The 20,596-nt window shown below is 44.0% G+C and overlaps 1 protein-coding gene across 1 annotated transcript in view; it reads right to left on the bottom strand.

The window, feature by feature from the left end:
• LOC139158051 (coronin-6-like) overlaps nucleotides 1-20,596 on the bottom strand; it is a 57,550-nt gene that overhangs the window by 16,996 nt on the left and 19,958 nt on the right. The window contains exon 3 of the mRNA XM_070735442.1: nucleotides 12,841-12,963. Coding sequence (XP_070591543.1) covers nucleotides 12,841-12,963 — 123 coding nt within the window. The remainder of the gene's footprint in view (nucleotides 1-12,840; nucleotides 12,964-20,596) is intronic.

The raw sequence follows: 20,596 nt of genomic DNA, 5'->3' as shown, positions 1-20,596 counted from the left end.
TGGGTCCCGCCAAACGACATTGTTTAGTCGACGGGACCCGGAGAAGGCCAATTCTGTGGGACCTAACCGGTCACTGGGATTTGTGTGGCAGAAGGCGGGTCCCAGAGGTATTCTGGTCCAATGCCATGAAGGGCTTTATAGGTGTGAAAAATGGGCCGTAAGTCACTTTTTCCAGGGCACAGGCCTCACTGAAGCCTTTGAATTTCTGGTAGGCCCATTGGGCCATTTTTCGCCTTCCCCAGGCTTCAGGAGGCTTTCTTGAAACATGTGGATGGCGAAAAATGGTCCAACAGGCCTACCAGAAGTTCATTTCTGAACTTCCGGGAGGCCCGTTGAGTCTGTTTTTCACCATCCACAGGCTCTTTCCTGAAGCCTGGGGAGGGCAAAAACAGCCTACCCCCGCTGTCTGGAAGGCCAAAAATTATGTGTGCTGGAACTGACCTAGGGCAACACCTCACCTACCCCCAGACATGGCTCTTCGTGCCTTCTGTGGCATGCATGTCATAGGTTAGCCGTCACGGGCCTAAGTGGATCTCCCGTCCCCACCTCACCACAGCAGTAGGATTGTCCCTCACCACAGTAGGCCTACAAAGCAAAGGGAGCCTGATTAGGCCGTGTTGTGGTTAGCACTGGCCCAGCTCCTGCCCCAAGGACTGTGGATGTGGGGGAGACATCCACATGCTGCAGGCCTGTTTTGCCCCTGGTGGAATCTGATGATGAAGGCTCCTCTGACCAAGAAGACATGAGTGACAGGGAGAAGGAGAGTGGGGCAGACAGCTCAGAAGGAGATCAATTCTCTAGCTCCTCCTTGGATTCAGAACAAGAGTTAATGATACAGCCACGCATGCGGAGAGCGATGCATAGGCAACAAAAACTGAGAGATTATTATCAAAGAAAATGAGGTCACCTGTGGTTGGGTGGGGCTGTGGTCATTAGTGAGGCTGCCATAAAGAGCAGCCTGTGGGTTTGGCCATTGTGGAGGATTATCTGATCGTTGTGTTTCGTGACTGCTTTGCTGACTTTGACCTTTGTGTGCTGATTTTTCCCTGCTTTGAAACTAAACCAGAGCAAAGTGTGTTTCACTTGGTGAAAGAAGAAGGACTGTGAATTGCCTCACAGCTGCAAGCTAAGTATCACAGAACTGACAAGGGACTTGTACAAATTACCAGTTTGTTTGGAGACGAGGGCTCTTTGGTATACCAAAAGAGGACTTGGTTTAAGTGAATTTTCATTATAAAGGACGTTGTTTTGAATTTTCAAATGTGTGTGTGTCTGAAATTTGTACCTGTGAATTACTGGGAGAAGTCTTCCAGAGAGCCCAACAGAACAGGCCATTGTACTGTTTTTCACACTTTGGAGGCTCCAGGAAAGCTTCTTGAAGCCCTGGAGTGCGAATAACGGCACAACAGGCAAACCGGAAGATTAAATAAACAGACTTCCAGTTTCCCTGTTGTGCTGTTTTTCACACTCTGTGCCTTCTGGAAGCTTCCCTGAAGGATTCGGAGTGCAAAAAAACAGCAAAACGGGCAAACTGGAAGTCCGTTTGGCTGTTTTTTCACTGTCTCAGGCTTCAGTGAGGCCTATGCGCAGAAGCGGGGAGGGGGGGATTTTGTGCATGTACTGGGGGTAGCGGGGTGTGTGCGCATACGTGGGGGGGAGGAATGGGGGGAGCACATGCATGCGTGCTAGCACATGTATACACACAACCTTTGGCACACGAACCAGAAAAGGTTTGCCCTCATTGGCCTAAGGCCTCATTAGGCCCTAAACGAAACATAGAAACATAGAAGTGTGACGGCAGAAAAAGACCTCATGGTCCATCTAGTCTGCCCTTATACTATTTTCTGTATTTTATCTTAGGATGGATCTATGTTTATCCCAGGCATTTTTCAATTCAGTTACTGTGGATTTACCAACCACGTCTGCTGGAAGTTTGTTCCAAGGATCTACTACTCTTTCAGTGAAATAATATTTTCTCGTGTTGTTTTTGATCTTTCCCCCAACTAACTTCAGATTGTGGCCCCTTCTTCTTGTGTTCACTTTCCTATTAAAAACACTTCCCTCCAGGACCTTATTTAACCCTTTAACATATTTAAATGTTTCGATCATGTCCCCCCCTTTTCCTTCTGTCCTCCAGACTATACAGATTGAGTCCATGAAGTCTTTCCTGATACGTTTTATGCTTAAGACCTTCCACCATTCTTGTAGCCCGTCTTTGGACCCGTTCAATTTTGTCAATATCTTTTTGTAGGTGAGGTCTCCAGAACTGGACACAGTATTATTCCAAATGGGGTCTCCCCAGCGCTCTATATAGCGGGATCATAATCTCCCTCTTCCTACTTGTTATACCTCTAGCTATGCAGCCAAGCATCCTACTTGCTTTTCCTACCACACTGCTCACCCATTTTGAGACTGTCAGAAATCACGACCCCTAAATCCTTCTCTTCTGAAGTTTTTGCTAACACAGAACTGCCAATGCAATATCAGATTGAGGATTCCTTTTCCCCAAGTGCATTATTTTACATTTGGAAACATTAAACTGCAGTTTCCATCATCACAGCTTCGGCCTGTTATGCCAGGTAAATCCATCCCGACTCATCGCGTGAAGGACAGGACCACGTCAACTGAGGCGAAACAGGAGGCCCAGCCTATTTCCACAGGGGTGGAGGAGACGCAGCATGGCCTGCTCAGGGGTTTCTGTCCCAGGCCCAGTTTAGGAAAACGGGTAAAACGGGCAGAGGCAGGAGAGTGGCGCTTCTAAATCCGCCAGCTGTCCGCAGGTTCCCTAGCTGGGATTTGAACACACTCCTTACACTTTTAAAACGCTGTAAACAAAATTGCTTTGATTTTGAACCCTGTAGATATAATTCATTCCTTTTCCTGTCTAATCATACAAGATTGGGATAAATAAATAAAATACGCGGGCAAAGCCGAGTGATCAGCTAGTAAAATATACAATGGAATAAAATAAAACTATAAAATGAAGTGGAACAAAATATAATATAAAATGAAATGAAATAAATTTGAAAATATAATAAAAAATAGAAATAGGATGGATTACATAGAATAGAATCCAATAAGACATGGTGTAGAGCAGGGGTCCCCAACCACTGGGCCGCGGACCAGTACCGGGCCACGGGGCATGTTGCACCGGTCCGCAGAGTCAGCAGCTGCCGGCCCTCCTGCCGCCGCCCCCTCCCTCCAGCGCTTCGCCTCCCGCCAGGCAAGAGGCCTTGGGAAGCAGGTTCTGCCAGCCACAGGGTGATGGATGGGACAGAGGGGCGGGAAGGACCGGGAGGTTCAAGCCTCTTTTGGCTTCTGCTGCGGCACGCCTTTGTGTTTTTGGCTGGGGGGGGAGGCAGGAGGGCCGGCCTGACCCCCTCCCTCCAGCGCTTCACCTCTTGCCGGGCAAGAGGGCTTGGGCCGCAGGTTCTGCCGGCCACAGGGCAATGGCGGGAAAGAGGGGCGGGGAGGACCAGCACCCCCATGCTTAATCCCGCCCCCAACCACACCCCTTTCCACCCCCACTGGGCCATAGAAAAATTGTCTTGCTGAAACTGGTCCCTGGTGGAAAAAACGTTGGGGATCACTGGTGTAGAGTAAAGTAAAAGTAAAGCAGGAGTAAAATTAAAGTAAAGTAAAAATAAAGTAAATGTAAAATAAAAGTAAAGTAAAAGTAAGGTAAAATAAAATAAAAATATAATAATAATAATAATAATTAATAATAATAATAATTAATACAAATAATACAAATAATACAAATAATACAAATAATACAAATAATACAAATAATACAAATAATACAAATAATACAAATAATACAAATAATACAAATAATACAAATAATACAAATAATACAAATAAATCAATGCCTTTTTTATGATTCAAAATGTAATGTAAAGGCAATAAGTAATTTCAACACCTTGAATTAGTCTTCCTGAAGGCCAACAGTGAAATGATCAGCCCTCTTTCCTGAGGCAGGGAGTTCCAAAGCTGAAGGAATCCTTTCCTGCTCTCTTAAGCCAGACCCTCTATTACAAATAGGATGCTCATACCGGCCTCATTCCCCCCCAACATTTCTGACAGATTTCTCTCCCCCCAACTGCACACAGCACTGCCCCCCCCCAAGGTGTTGGCCACACCCAGAAGGTTTGGCTCCACCCCATTTTCTTCTGTTAATATGCCACAGAAGTATCAATGTGAGACTGCCACGCCTACTGCTCTCCGAGAATGGTCCGTGTGACCTTGGGAACGTGGCCACTCTTTGCTTTTCCCTTTCTCTACAACCCTGGAATCACCTGGGTGGTAGCGCTGTAACCCTCCACTCCACCTGATCCTGCTTAGCTCATCCAGAGTTCTCACCCTGAGGCCATCAGCCTCACAATGCAGATAAAAAAAGAAATGTTATCAGTCGATGTTTCAATTATTTTTCATCTTTTCTTCACACCTGGAGTTGTGAAACAGACCTGAACCTTTGCCTGTTGCTCCTATTCTCTTCTACCACAAGGAAAAACACCCATTGCTTAATCTTAAAATAGATAGATAGATAGATAGATAGATAGATAGATAGATAGATAGATAGACAGATCTCGCTGGAGTCGGGCTACAAGAATGGTGGAAGGTCTTAAGCATAAAATGTATCAGGAAAGACTGAATGAACTCCATCTGTATAGTCTGGAGCAGTGTTTTTCAACCGGTGTGCCGCGGCACATTAGTGTGCTGCGAGACATGGTCAGGTGAGCCGCGAGGCGGCTCCTGCAAGTGGGAGCTCCAGGGCTGAGGCTTCAGCCCTGGAGCTCCCACTTGCAGAAGCCGCCCCCTGGCTATTGCCCACTGCTGCCGCTGCTATTGGCACCCTCCCGCGGGAGACCGGCAAAGGTTGTTTTGAAAGTCGGCCCCTTCGCCGCTAATAGTGGCAGCGGGGGGTGGCGGGCAATAGCCTGGGGGAGGGGCGGCTTCTGCAAGTGGGAGCTCCAGGGCTGAGGCTTCCACTTGTGGCTGTCCCTGCCCGCCCGATCCGTCATTCTCTCCGGCTTTCTTGGGGCGCGGCTCCTCCCACAGCGGTGGCTGCAGCGGCGCTGGCAATCCGGCCGCTAGCCGCTCCGAGCGCTGTGGGAACGTCCACCCCTCTCACAGTCCCGTCCCGGCCTGTCAGTAAAGGGGCTGCTTCCCATCCCCCTGCCAGATTGCTCAGAACATTCAAACTAAGGAAAACCTTTGCCGGCCTCCACAGAGAAGAAAGGAAGAGAGAGAACGAGAGAGAGAGAGAGCAACAGAGAGAGAGAGAGAACAAGAGAGAGAAAGCATGAGAGAGAGAGAGAAAGAACAAGAGAGAGAGAAAGAAAATGAGAGAGAAAAAGAGAGAGAACAAGAGAGAGAGAAAGAAAATAAGAGAGAACGAGAGAGCAACAGAGAGAGAGAGAAAATAAGAGAGAGAGAGAGCAACAGAGAGAGAGAGAGAACAAGAGAGAGAAAGCATGAGAGAGAGAGAAAGAACAAGAGAGAAAGCATGAGAGAGAGAGAAAGAAAATAAGAGAACAAGAGAGAGCAACAGAGAGAGAGAGAAAGAACAAGAGAGAGAAAGCATGAGTGAGTGAGAGAGAAAGAACAAGAGAGAGAGAGAGAGAAAATAAGAGAGAGAACAAGAGAGAGTGAGAAAGAAAATAAGAGAACAAGAGAACAACAGAGAGAGAGAGAAAGAACAAGAGAGAGAAAGCATGAGAGAGAGAGAAAGAAAATAAGAGAGAGAACGAGAGAGAAAAAGAGAGAAAAAACAAGAGAGAGAAAGCATGAGAGAGAGAAAGAACAAGAGAGAGAGAGAGAGAAAGAAAATAAGAGAGAGAACGAGAGAGAGAGAAGGAAAGCAAGAGAGAAAAAGAGAGATAGCAAGAGAGAGAGAAAGCAAGAGAGACAGATAGGGAGAGGAAAGGAGAGAGAGAAATGAGAACAAAAAGGGGAGAAAAAAGGAGAAATGATAAAATGATTGAGGCAGAGAATGAGAGGAGAGAGAAACAAAAGAGAGAGAGAGAGAGGTAATTCTTGAAGCATATGGTAAAAAGCACCCAAATAATAAGAACCCCCCCCCCCAGCCCACACCTGTTTTTGAAAAGAATAAAAGAGAAAAAAAACCCAGCCCTCAACTGGTTTCAGAAATGGTTCGAGTGTGTATACACACACACGCATAAGGGGGGGGGGAGAGAGACAGGGATGGAAAAAGAGGAGAAGTGAGAGGGAGAAGGAATGAGGGAAAAAGGGAAGAAGAGAGAGAAATGAGAAACATGAGAGAGAAAAGGGGGAAAGACAGGAGAAGTACCCAGAAATGAGAGAGTGGTATAAATTTGACGAGGGATGATTGATGATTGACTGCATTTATAAGGGGATGTTACATGGGATTGTATATATGAGGGGGTTATTTATGTATGTATGTATGTATGTATGTATGTATGTATGTATGTATGTATGTATGTATGTATTAGATTTGTGTCATTTTGGTTGGTGGTGTGCCCCAGGATTTTGTAAATGTAAAAAATGTGCCGCGGCTCAAAAAAGGTTGAAAATCACTGGTCTGGAGGACAGAAGGAAAAGGGGGGGACATGATCAAAACATTTAAAGGGTTAAATAAGGTTCAGGAGGGAAGTGTTTTTAATAGGAAAGTGAACACAAGAACAAGGGGACACAATCTGAAGTTAGTTGGGGGAAAGATCAGAAGCAACGTGAGAAAATATTATTTGACTGAAAGAGTAGTAGATCCTTGGAACAAACTTCCAGCAGATGTGGTTGGTAAATCCACAGGAACTGAATGTAAACATGCCTGGGATAAACATAGATCCATCCTAAGATAAAATACAGGAAATAGTATAAGGGCAGACTAGATGGACCAGGAGGTCTTTTTCTGCCATCAGACTTCTATGTTTCTATGTTTCTATGGAGACTTGAACTCAGATTTCAGAGAGTCCAGACAGCCCTTGGATATCTCCAACCTGGCGCCTGTCACATCCATTGGGAATTCAAGGTTTTGACACCTACCGGTAGTACATCAAACAGTGAGCTAAGCTGCCTTTTGAGAACGAACTGGGGTTTGAAGCAGATATACAAGTTTCTCTGGGCTTCACACCATGATCAACTCCTCCCCTCTTAAAGCATTCAGGCTGGGGGGTTCTGAGAGTGGAATTCCAGCCCTCTTAAAGCATTGCTGGCTGGGGAATTCTGGGAGTGGAAGTCCTCCTTTCTTAAAGCATTTCCAAGGCTAAGAAACATCCCCTGCCTGAGACAACCGTGTCCTTAGGAAAGTTCAAATCTCACGTCGAAACCTTTTTCATGCATCCGTCAACAGTTACGCTGGTAGCACCACTGAATCCAAGGCAGGCTGGGGCAGCTTTGAAACCGCCACCGTTGCTGTTGCCAGCAGAGGCACTGATCCATTACACCCAAAATGTTTGCTCTTTGCAAAAGCTGGCTTGTGTGTGTGTGGGGGGGGGGGGGAATGCACCAGTGTGTGTGTGTTTTTTGTCTCTGTGTGTGTTTATTTATTTATTTATTTATTCATTTAATTTATTTGTTTTGTCACATACGTATTTGTGGTATACAAAGATATTTATATACATGATACTAGTAAAAGAGAAACATTAGGACAGGGGACGGAAGGCACACTGGCACACTTATGCACGCCCCTTACTGACCTCTTAGGAATCGGGAGAGGTCAATGGTGGACAGTCTAAGGGTAAAGTTTTGGGTGTAAGTGGATGATGCTACAGAGTCTGGTAGTGAGTTCCAGGCATCAACTACTCGGTTACTAAAGTCGCATTTTCTGCAGTCGAGTTTAGAGAGGTTTACTTTGAGTTTGCATCTGTTGTGTGCTTGTGTGTTGTTGTGGTTGGAGCTGAAGTAGTCATTGACAGGGAGAACATTGTAGCAGATGGTTTTATGGGCTGTATTTAAGTCGTGTTTAAGGCGACCTAGTTCTAAGCTTTCTAAACCTAGGATTGTGAGTCTAGTTGTGTAGGTATGCTGCTGCGGGTGGAGGAGTGTGTGTTTGTGTGTGTGTGTATTGTTAATGGCGAGTATTCTGAGCAGAGACAGGTTACAAGCAGTGTGCCACAAGGGTCTGTTCTGGGTCCTATTCTTTTTAATATGTTTGTGAGTGATATAGGGGAAGGTTTGGTAGGGAAGGTTTGCCTATTTGCCGATGACTCTAAAATGTGCAATAGGGTGGATATTCCTGGAGGGGTCTGTAATATGGTAAATGATTTAGCTTTACTAGATAAATGGTCAAAGCAATGGAAACTGCAGTTTAATGTTTCCAAATGTAAAATAATGCACTTGGGGAAAAGGAATCCTCAATCTGAGTATTGCATTGGCAGTTCTGTGTTAGCAAAAACTTCAGAAGAAAAGGATTTAGGGGTAGTGATTTCTGACAGTCTCAAAATGGGTGAGCAGTGTGGTCGGGCAGTAGGAAAAGCAAGTAGGATGCTTGGCTGCATAGCTGGAGGTATAACAAGCAGGAAGAGGGAGATTGTGATCCCCTTATATAGAGCGCTGGTGAGACCACATTTGGAATACAGTACTGTGTTCAGTTCTGGAGACCTCACCTACAAAAAGATATTGACAAAATTGAACGGGTCCAAAGACGGGCTACAAGGATGGTGGAAGGTCTTAAGCATAAAACGTATCAGGAAAGACTTAATGAACTCAATCTGTATAGTCTGGAGGACAGAAGGAAAAGGGGGGACATGATCGAAACATTTAAATATGTTAAAGGGTTAAATAAGGTTCAGGAGGGAAGTGTTTTTAATAGGAAAGTGAACACAAGAACAAGGGGACACAATCTGAAGTTAGTTGGGGGAAAGATCAAAAGCAACGTGAGAAAATATTATTTCACTGAAAGAGTAGTAGATCCTTGGAACAAACTTCCAGCAGACGTGGTAGATAAATCCACAGTAACTGAATTGAAACCTGCCTGGGATAAACATACCGTATATCCATTGTAAGATAAAATACAGGAAATAGTATAAGGGCAGAATAGATGGACCATGAGGTCTTTTTCTGCCGTCAGTCTTCTATGTTTCTATGTTTCTATGTGTACGTACGTTGAGCTGCTCATCCCTTCCTCCTCCTGGCCTCCTGCACGGAAAGCTCTATTCTTAGGTGCTGAGTCCTGGCTGTTATTTTTAGCCCAAAAATGCTGCTTCATGCCCATGGAAAAGGTGCCAGCTCCCAGCCTGGGGTTCCAAAGCCCCCCCCCCCTCCAGCCGGCCCTCGGACAGCCGAGCAAATCGTCCCTTGTCTTTTTGTGCCAATGGAGTTAAAGGGGTAGCTGATCGGACGCCCTGGGCCCTCTGCAATGGGCATTTTGCCCCCTCCGGATTCTGCTGACTAACTGCTTTTGATTTTTTTTTTCCCGGGCTGCTCCTGGGGAGCTTGGAAAAAATCCCAGGGCTCTCGTTCAGCTTGGGGAAAGGTGGCTGGCTCAGCAATTTTGGGGATCTCCCGGGAGGGGGGAGGAGGAAAAACTGCTGGTTTTCCCCCCCCAAAAAAAGTCCTGCAGCTGCAAATGCTTGGTTTGCCCAGCCGAGAAATGAGGGAGAGGTTGGTGCAGTGCAGAGGGTGGATTGGCAAAATAGGAACAGGGACAGGATTAAGAATAGAGTTAATAGAATTTAGACTAGACTAGACTAGAGAATAATGGGATGGGATGAAGAATAGGATGGATTGGATTGGATTGGATTGGATTGGAATGGAATGGAATGGAATAGAATAGAATAGACTAGAATAAAGGCTGGATTAGATTGGACTAGAGTAGAGTAGAGTAGAATAGAACAGAAGAAGGAATAGAATAGAACGGAATGGAATAAGGAATAGAAACACAGAAGATTGACGGCAGAAAAAGACCTCGCAGTCCATCTAGTCTGCCCTTATACTATTTCTTGTATTTTATCTTAAGATCGATCTATGTTTATCCCAGGCATGTTTAGATTCAGTTCCTGTGGATTGACCAACCACATCTGCTGGAAGTTTGTTCCAAGGATCTACTGCTCTTTCTGTAAAATAATATTTTCTCATGTTGCTTCTAATCTTTCCCCCAACTAACCTCAGATTGTGCCCCCTTGTTCTCGTGTTCACTTTCCTATTGAAAACACTTCCCTCCTGGACCTTATTTAACCCTTTCACATCTTTAAATGTTTCGATCATGTCCCCCCCTTTCCCTTCTGTCCTCCAGACTATACAGATGGAGTTCATTAAGTCTTACCTGATACATTTTATGCTTAAGACCTTCCACCATTCTTGTAGCCCGTTCAATTTTATCAATATCTTTTTGTAGGTGAGGTCTCCAGAACTGAACACAGTATTCCAAATGTGGTCTCACCAGCGCTCTATATAAGGGGATCACAATCTCCCTCTTCCTGCTTGTTATACCTCTAGCTATGCAGCCAAGCATCCTACTTGCTTTCCCTACAGTCTGACTGTACTGTTCACCCATTTTGAGACTGTCAGAAATCACGATCCCTAAATCCTTCTCTTCTGAAGTTTTTGCTAGCACAGAACTGCCAATACAATACTCAGATGGAGGATTCCTTTTGCCCAATGTATTATTTTACATTTGGAAACATTAAACTGCAGTTTCCATTGCTTTGACCACTTATCTAGTAAAGCTAAATCATTTGCCATATTACAGACGTTTCCAGGAATATCAACCCTATTGCACACTTTAGAGTCATCGGCAAATAGGCAAACCTTCCCTACCAAACCTCCCCCTAGAATGGACTAAGGAATGGAATGGAAAGGAATGGAACAGAGCAGAATAAGGAAAGGACTGGATTAGACAGGACTGGACTAGACTAGACTAGAGTAAAACAAGGAATAGAATAGAACAGAACGGACCGGAACGGAATAAGGAAAGGACTGGACTGGACTAGATTAGAACAGAACATAACTAGAATAAGAATTGGAATTAGAATAACATTTCAAAATAGAATGGAATGGAATAGGAATAGAGGACGGGATGGGATAGAAGAGGAGAAGTGAGAACAACTTGAATTCTGGGAATTGAAGTCCACTCATCCTCAACCTCCAATGCCTTCAAGACCGACATACACACAATTCAAGGGACGTGGCACCTGCAAAGTGGCTCGTTGTGTGAATGGCCTAATTTCCTTGCTTCCTACAGCCCCCTCCTCATGAATAAGACCCCCAATGCAGAACAAAAGAGCTTCCAACTGCCACAAACATTTGAAATTGAATCCAACTGCTCCCAAGTAAGGGTCCAAAAAGTCCCTGCCTCCAATTCAAAGCCCTATTTTGACCAAAGACGCCAAACTCTGTCCCCAACCTACCATCCTTCTCATAATAAGGCTTTCAGTTTCCCATAATACAAATCTAATAAATACAAATACAAATAAAAATAAGCCCTGAAAAAGTCATTAAACCAGCAAAATTCAAACTTATGACCACTGTCCCACCCCCGGCAATTACTTGATTGCAATTTGGGTGCTCCTGTTTAATGACTGGTTGTAGAATCCTGGGGTCACAATTTTTGCATCTCTCCCCTCCCCATTTCTGGCAAAATATGGCCCAAAAAATAATAATAATTGCCACGAGTTAATCTGGATTCGCATTTACAACCAGGTAACTCAACCTTCGACTGCATGACTTGGACTATAGTTTGACTTACATTTATAGGAAAATAGCATTATAACATTTAGACTTATGTACCGCTTCCTAATGCTTTTCCAGCCCTCTCTAAGCGGTTTACAGAATCAGCCTCTTGCCCCCAACAATCTGGGTCCTCATTTGACCCACCTGGGAGGGAAGGAAGGGAGGGAGGAATAGCAATAGCATTTAGACTTGTATACCACTTCCTAGTGGTTTTACAGCCCCCTCTAAGCTGTTTACAGAATCAGTCTATTTGCTCCCAACAATCTGGGTCCTCATTTGACCCACCTTGGAAGGATGGAAGGCTGAGTCAACCTTGAGCTGGTGGTGAGATCTGAACTGCTGACCTGGTGGTTAGCTGAAGGAACCTGCAGTGTTGTACCCTAACCACTGGGCCATCCCAGCTCTTTCCTTCGTTCCTTCGTTCCTTCCTTCCTTCTCTATGTCTTTGTCTCTGTGTCTCTCTTTTTCTTTCTTTCTTTCTTTCTTCCTCCCTCCCTCCCTCCCTTCTCTGTGTCTTTGTCTCTGTGTCTTTTTCTTTCTTTCTTTCTTTCTTTCTTTCTTTCTTTCTTTCTTTCTTTCTTTCTTTCTTTCATAGAAACGTAGAAACATAGATGATTTACCGCAGAAAAAAACCTCCTGATCCATCTAGTTTGCCGTTATACAATTCCCTATGTTTTATCTCAGGATGGATCTATATTTATCCCAGGCATGTTTACATTCAGTTCCTGTGGATTTACCAACCACATCTGCTGGAAGTTTGTTTCTAGCAATAGCATTTATTTTTATTATTTATTTATTTATTTATTAGATTTGTATGCCGCCCCTCTCCGTAGACTTGGGGTGGCTCACAACAGCAATAGAACAATTTAGACGAGGTTTACAGAATCCGCCTCTGGCCCCCAACAATCTGGGTCTTCATTTGACCCCCCTTGGAAGGATGGAAGGCTGAGTTAACCTGAGCCGGTGGTGAGATTTGAACTGCTGAACTACATCTAGCAGTTGCCTGAAGGAGCCTGCAGGGCTACACTCTAACCACTGGGCCACCCAGCTCTAAAAAACAGGTGTCAAAAGTGGGGTCTGTTCCCACGATGACTCAACTTATGACAAAGACGACTAAACATAGAAATCGTGGTCTTAAGTCAAGGACGCCCCGCTTGCAAAACGTCTGAAGGGCTGTGACTTTCCTACCATGATGGTGGTGTCGTCCGATGCGCTGGCGATGACGTTGTCGTTGTGGGGGCACCAGTCGATATCCAGCACCGGGGCCGTATGGCCGGTCACCAGAGGAACGTTCTTGTCCACACGGCCCATCTGCCAACAGAAACAGAGAACAGGGGCATCATATTCATGGGTTAAATTTACATGCCGCCCATTTATGTAGTTTTGTGTATGATATGACTGTGTGTATGTATTTTATATATTGGGGTCTTTTCTTTTTAGACTTTTTAATGTTAAATTGTTATTTTAGATTTTAATTATTAGATTTGTTACCATTTATTGTTTTTATCACTGTTGTGAGCTGCCCCGAGTCTTGGGAGCGGGGCGGCATACAAATTTATTATTTATTTATTTATTTATTACTTAGATTTGTATGCCGCCCCTCTCCGAAGACTCGGGGCGGCTCACAACATGTAGAAACAAATCATAAGTAAACAGACAAATTTAGAAATATTTAAATATTTAAAAAACCCCATATGCTAACAGACGCACACACAGACATACCATGCATAAATTAAACATGCCCAGGGGGAGATGTTTCAGTTCCCCCATGCCTGACGGCAGAGGTGGGTTTTAAGGAGTTTACGGAAGGCAGGAAGAGTAGGGGCAGTCCTAATCTCCGGGGGGAGTTGGTTCCAGAGGGCCGGTGCCGCCACAAATCTAATTAACAACAATAATAATAATAATAATAATAATAATAATAATAATAATAATAATAATCTCATGCTCCAGGGGGAAGTTTAGCCTGGAGGTGGTGTGTTCTAGTCCTGTTTTTTGGCATGAAAGCCAGCTGGGTTACACCAGACCAGGGGTCCCCAAACTTGACAACTTGAAGACTTGTGGACTTCAACTCCCAGAATTCTCCAGCCAGCTACTTGAAGTCAACAAGTCTTCAAGTTGCCAAGTTTGAAGACCTCTGCACTAGACCAATCACCAGGAGGCTGTGAGTTCTAGTCCTGTCTTAGGCATGAAAGTACTACAGGCCAGTTAGCTTGACATCAGTTATAGTTAAAATGATGGAGACTCTACTCAAAAAGAGGATAAATCAGCACCTAAAAACAATAACCTATTGGACCCAAATCAGCATGGCTTTACTGGAGGCAAATCATGTCAGACTAATCTCATTGATTTCTTTGACTATGTCACAAAGGTGTTGGATCAAGGTGGTGTCGTGGATATTGCCTACCTGGACCAGCAAAGCCTTTGATACGGTTCCACATAAAGAGCTGATAGATAAATTAGTGAAGATTGGACTTAATCCCTGGATAGTTCAGTGGATTTCAAGCTGGCTGAAGCATAGACATCAGAGAGTTATTGTTAATGGCGAGTATTCTGAGCAGAGACAGGTTACAAGCGGTGTGCCACAAGGGTCTGTTCTGGGTCCTATTCTTTTTAATATGTTTGTGAGTGACATAGGAGAAGGTTTGGTAAGGAAGGTTTGCCTATTTGCCGATGACTCTAAAGTGTGCAATAGGGTTGATATTCCTGGAGGCGTCTATAATATGGTAAATGATTTAGCTTTACTAGATAAATGGTCAAAGCAATGGAAACTGCAGTTTAATGTTTCCAAATGTAAAATAATGCACTTGGGGAAAAGGAATCCTCAATCTGAGTATTGCATTGGCAGTTCTGTGTTAGCAAAAACTTCAGAAGAGAAGGATTTAGGGTGAGTGATTTCTGACAGTCTCAAAATGGGTGAGCAGTGCAGTCAGGCATCCTAAGATAAAATACAGGAAATAGTATAAGGGCAGACTAGATGGATCATGAGGTCTTTTTCTGCCATCAGTCTTCTATGTTTCTATGAAAGCCAGCTGGGTGACTTTGGACCAATCACCAGGAGGCTGTGAGTTCTAGTTCCACCTTAGGCATGAAAAACAGGGGTGTGACTTTGGATCAATCACCAGGAGATGGTGAGTTCTAGTCCTGCCTTATACGTGAAAGTCAAGTCATAATGTAACACAGTGAGAAATAGATAAAATGATAAATGAGTTGGGAATACTTTATTAAATGTTTTTAGGAAAAAGAAATCTATACTTGATAATTGAATTCTATATTTCCATTAAGAACGGAATAATGGTTTGTTAAATTGATGGTGTTGATATGTAATGATAGAAATTAAGTAGATTTAATAGAAACATAGAAGATTGACGGCAGAAAAAGACCTCCTGGTCCATCTCGTCTACCCTTATACTATTTCCTGTATATTTTAACTTAGGATGGATTTATGTTTATCCCAGGCATGTTTAAATTCAGATACTGTGGGTTGACCAACCACATCTGCTGGAAGTTTGTTCCAAGCATCTTCTCCTCTTTCAGTCAAATAATATTTTCTCACGTTGCTTCTGATCTTTCCCCCAACTAACCTCAGATTGTGCCTCGTTCTTGTGTTCACTTTCCTATGAGAAACACTTCCCTCCTAACCTTACTCAACCCTTTAACCTATTTAAATGTTGCAGTCATGTCCCCCCTTTTCCTTCTGTCCACCAGACCAGACAGATGGAGTTCATGAAGTCTTTCCCGATACGTTTTATGCTTAAGACCTTCCACCATTCTTGTAGCCCGTCTTTGGATCCGTTCAATTTTATCAATCTCGTTTTGTAGAACTGGACACAGTCTTCCAAATGTGGTCTCACCAGCGCTCTCTATACAGCGGGATCACAATCTCCCTCTTCCTGCTTGTTATACCTCTAGATATGCAGCCAAGCATTCTACTTGCTTTCCCTACCGTCTGACCGTACTATTTCCTCATTTGGAGACTGTCAGAAATCAAGACCCCTAAATCCTTCTCTTCTGAAGTTTTTGCTAACACAGAACTGACAATACAATACAGGATTGTAGGTTTGATTGTAGGTTGATTGGCAGGAAGGTGAGAGGGACATCCCCACTGTCAATGCCTGATTGGTCGGATTGTAAAAATAGGTTCCAAGGCGCCAGAATAGAAGCTTTAGTTCCTAACACCAGGAGAAATTTGTCTTTTCCCATGGCCTTAGGCGACCCCTATGAAGAGGTCATTTGACCCCCAAAGGGGTCCCGGCCCCCAGGTTGAGTACCACTGGTCTATGGGGAACTCCCTGACTTTGTGGTCCAGTCAAGGTTTGTTTGTTTGTTTGTTTGTTTGTTTGTTTGTTTGTTTGTTTATTTAGTTAGTTAGTTAGTCCAATACATAATGAAGGTTAATGAGATTAACTGTTCTGTCGGGCTCTCTGGTAGACTCCTTCCAAAAATTCACAGGTACAAAGTTCAGACACACAAATGTTTGAAAATTCAAAACAATGTTCTTTATAATGAAAATTCACTTAATCCAAGCCCTCTTTTGGGATAGCAAAGAGCCCTTGTCTCCAAACAAACTGGTAATTTCTACAAGTCCCTTATCAGTTTTGAGATACTTAGCTTGCAGCTGTGAGGCAATTCACAGTCCTTCTTCTTTCACAAAGTGAAACACACTTTGCTCTGGTTTAGTTTCAAAGCGGGGGGAAATCAGCACACAAAAAGTCAAAGTCAGTAAAGCAGTCACGAAACACAACGATCAGATAATCCTCCACAATGGCCAAACCCACAGGCTGCTCTTTATAGCAGCCTCACTAATGACCACAGCCCCACCCAACCACAGGTGGCCTCATTTTCTTTGATAATAATCTCTCAGTTGTTGCTGCCTATGCATCGCTCTCCGCATGTGTGGCTGTATCATTAACTCTTGTTCTGAATCCAAGGAGGAGCTAGATAATTGATCTCCTTCTGAGCTGTCTGCCCCACTCTCCTCCTCCCTGTCACTCATGTCTTCTTGGTCAGAGGAGCCTTCATCATCAGATTCCATGGGGGGGGGGCAAAACAGGCCTGTAGCATGTGGATGTCTCCCCCACATCCACAGTCCTTGGGGCAGGAGCTGGGCCAGAGCTAACCACAACATTAACCATGTATAATATATATCAAAGAAAGGAAAGAAAGAAAGGATAGGAGTGAAATATAAGAATAAAATGCAATACAATAATCCCTCGCTACTTCACAGTTCATCTTTCGCGGGTTCGCTATTTTACGGGTTTTCAAAGGGGGCTTAAATCCATTAAATCCATTGAAAATTTAAAATCCATTAAAAATTCATACAATTCTTCTACAGTCCTACTGTATATTAAAGAAACTGGTAGGATATCACTTGTAGTTCCAGCTGAGAAACATTATAGAACGACTGTTTAATGCAAAGGGTGGGTTTTAAAAGTCCAAATACTTGTTAAATACATTAAAAAAAAATCTTTCCTCTACTTCACAGAAATTTGTTTTTCACGGGTGGTCTTGGAACGCATCCCCCGCGAAAAACGAGGGATCAATGGAAAATAGAGGAAGGTGCGTTATATTTTAAGCATGTCCATCTTACACCAAGGACAAAAGGAAACAGGGCGATGATTTCTCATCATTGGAACGTCACGGCTCCGTTAACGCAGCCCGAAATCATTGGAGCCATTTTTGGCAGTCCCGTCACGCTCTTCGCTCCACGATAGGGACTAGCGCCGAGCTCCAACTCCCAGATCCACCTGGCAGGACAAGAACATCCCGATCCATCCCTGGGCATCCAAGCGTTGGGTCTTATTTTAAGGGGGAGCTTTAAGGGCGGAATTTTCAGGCTGGGTGACTTTGAAAAGAGACGTTTTTCTACTCGGTTGGTTTTCGGTTTTTTGTTCCTGTTGGGGGACGGTGGTCCCTGAGCCTCACCTGAGGCTGTTTGTTCTCCAAGGGGAGGAAGAGGAGGAAGGGGAAGAAAAAGAGAGGAGAAGGAAGGGAGAAGGAAAAGGGAAGAGGGAAAGGATGGAGAGGAAGGGTGGAGAGGAGAAAAGAGGAGAAGGAGGAGGGAGGGAGGAAAGGAGAAGGAAAAAGAAGAAGTGATGGGGAGGAAGAGTCCTCGGAGAGGGGTGCCATACAAATCACATCAAATCAAATCAATGAATGGAAAGAGAAGGAACGAAGAGGAGATAGAGGGGAAGGAAGGGAGGAGGAGGGAGAGAGGAAGGCGAGGAGGAAAAAGAAAGAAAAGGAGAAGGAGAAGTGATGGGGAGAAAGAGAAAGAAGGGGAAGGGGAAGAAAAGGAGAAAAAAGGGAGAAGGAGAAGGCAAGGGGAAAAGGAAGGAAAGGGAGAGGAGAGGAGGAGGGAAAGGAGGAAGAGAAGAAAGGGAGGAAGAAAGGAAAGTGGGAGGAAGGGAATAAGGGGAGGAGAAAAGGAGAAGTGATGGAGAGGGAGAGGAAGAAGGGAAGAGAAAGAAAAGGAGAGGAGAGGAGAAGGAAGGGAGAAGAAGAAGGGAAGGGGAAAGGAAGGGAGGGGAAGGGAGAGGAGGATGGAAAGGAGAAAGATAAGAAAGGGAGGAAGAAAGGAAAGGAGGAGGGAAAGGAGGAGGAGGGAGAGAGGGAGGGGGAAAGGGGAAGAAAAGGAGAAGAAGAGGAGAAGGAAGGGAGGAGAGGGAGAGGAAGAAGAAGAAAGAAAAGGAGAAGAAGAGGAGAAGGAAGGGAGGAAGAGGAGGAAGATGAATGTGGGGTTCTTGGTGCTTTCTGAGCTGGGTGGATTTCATGCAGGCACCCCACCCTCCTTGCCTTTCGCAAGCTCCTTAAAACCCACCTCTGTCGTCAGGCATGGGGGCAATTGAGGTTTTCCCTTCCCCCTAGGCTTATAGAATTTATACATGGTAGGCTTGTATGTATGAGTGGTTCTTTAAATTGGGGTTTTTAAGATTATTTTTAATATTAGATTTGTTTACATTGTCTTTTTATATTGTTGTTAGCCGCCCCGAGTTTACGGAGAGGGGCGGCATGCAAATCTAATAAATAAATAAATAAATAAATTTCATGACCAAACTAGGTAACATCATCAGTGCTAGAAGGGAGAAGGATTTGGGAGGAGGAGGAGTGGTGGTGGCTGGGGGTCCTTGATGTTCTTTGAGCTTGATAGTTTTCTCGTAGACACTTTATTACCCAACCAGCTAACATCCTCAGAGTTAGTTAGGAGGGAGTGGAGTTTGTGGCGAAGAGGAGGAGGAGAAGGAAGGACGGATCAAGGAGAATAGAAGGGTTGGGGGCATAAATGCAACCCCTAAGCTTGATCTGTTGTGGACAGAAGCTGCTTCCACCGCCTCCTCCTCACCGGTTGCCAGACCGGATCACTTTGAAACGAAACCTGATCCAGAGGAGGCAGCGGAATAATGTCGAGTGAAAATTGGCAAAGCCAACGGGAAAACAGAGCCACAGCACCAGGCTTTGCACTCGCTGCTTTCGGCTCCTCTACTTACAAGCAGGAACCATTGAAAGTTGCAACGCAGCTGAACAATTGTGGCTGGCTAATGTTTTTCACACTTAACGCCCATTTTGCAACCTTCGGGGAAGCCAAATCTACGGGGAAGACCGATTCGCTTTAGGACCACGCGACCGACTTAAGAAAACAGCAGGGATTTAAAATGGGTGAACAGTGCGGTCAGACAGTAGGGAAAGCGAGTCGAAGGCTTGGCTGCATAGCTAGAGGTACAACAAGCAGGAAGAGGGAGATTGTGATCCCCTTATATAGAGCGCTGGTGAGACCACATTTGGAGTACTGTGTCCAGTTCTGGAGACCTCACCTACAAAAAGATATTGACAAAATTGAACGGGTCCAAAGATGAGCTACAAGAATGGTGGAAGGTCTTAAGCATAAAACGTATCAGGAAAGACTTCATGAACTCAATCTGTATAGTCTGGAGGACAGAAGGAAAAGGGGGGACACAATCGAGACATTTAAATATGTCAAAGGGTTAAATAAGGTCCAGGAGGGAAGTGTTTTTAATAGGAAAGTGGACACAAGAACAAGGGGGCACAATCTGAGGTGAGTTGGGGGAAAGATCAGAAGCAATGTGAGAAAATATTATTCGACTGAAAGAGGAGTAGATGCTTGGAACAAACTTCCAGCAGACGTGGTTGGTAAATCCACAGTCACTGAATTTAAACATCCCTGGGATAAACATAGATGCATCCTAAGATAACATACAGGAAATAGTATAAGGGCAGACTAGATGGGCAGTCGCCCCGAGTCTGTGAGAGGGGCGGCATACAAATCTAATAAGTTATTATTATTATTATTGTTGTTATTATTAGATGGACCAAGAGGTCTTTTTCTGCAGTCAATCCAAGCATCTACTACTCTTTCAGTAAAGTAATATGTTTAGCTTTTTAAAGAAATATTTTAAATTAATTATTCCTGTTAATTGGATTTAGAAGTGTTTTATATATTGTATTTTTATTGAAATGTTGTAAGCCGCCCTGAGTCCACCGAGAGGGATGGCATATAAATTTAATCAATCAATCAATCCATCCATACATACATACATCCATCCATCCATACATACATACATACATACATACAGAATGACACCTTCTTCCACATGTGGTGGTCATGTTCTGAGACAAAAATATTCTGGACGAAAATCCACAAATGGTTACAAGAAATAACACACTGGAATAGTTCTTATTGGGAATATTTAAAAAGGAATATACTGCAGTAAAGCAAGAAAAATACCTAATATTACATATCACAACTGCAGCCAAAATTACCTTCGCCCAATATTGGAAAAATACAGAACCCCACCCCCACCCCACAGAAAAAGTAGAAATTAATAAAATATATAATTGTTCCAAAATGGACAAACTGACGATGGAATTAAGGGGCTAAAAAGATTCTGAGTATTAAGAAACATGATCACAATGGCACAAATGTATTGAA

Source organism: Erythrolamprus reginae, chromosome 1 (assembly GCF_031021105.1).
Source record: "Erythrolamprus reginae isolate rEryReg1 chromosome 1, rEryReg1.hap1, whole genome shotgun sequence".
In the NCBI taxonomy this organism is placed as follows: Eukaryota; Metazoa; Chordata; class Lepidosauria; order Squamata; family Dipsadidae; genus Erythrolamprus; species Erythrolamprus reginae.
Note: the sequence above shows the minus strand (reverse complement) of the source record. Positions and strands in the feature narration are given on the sequence as shown.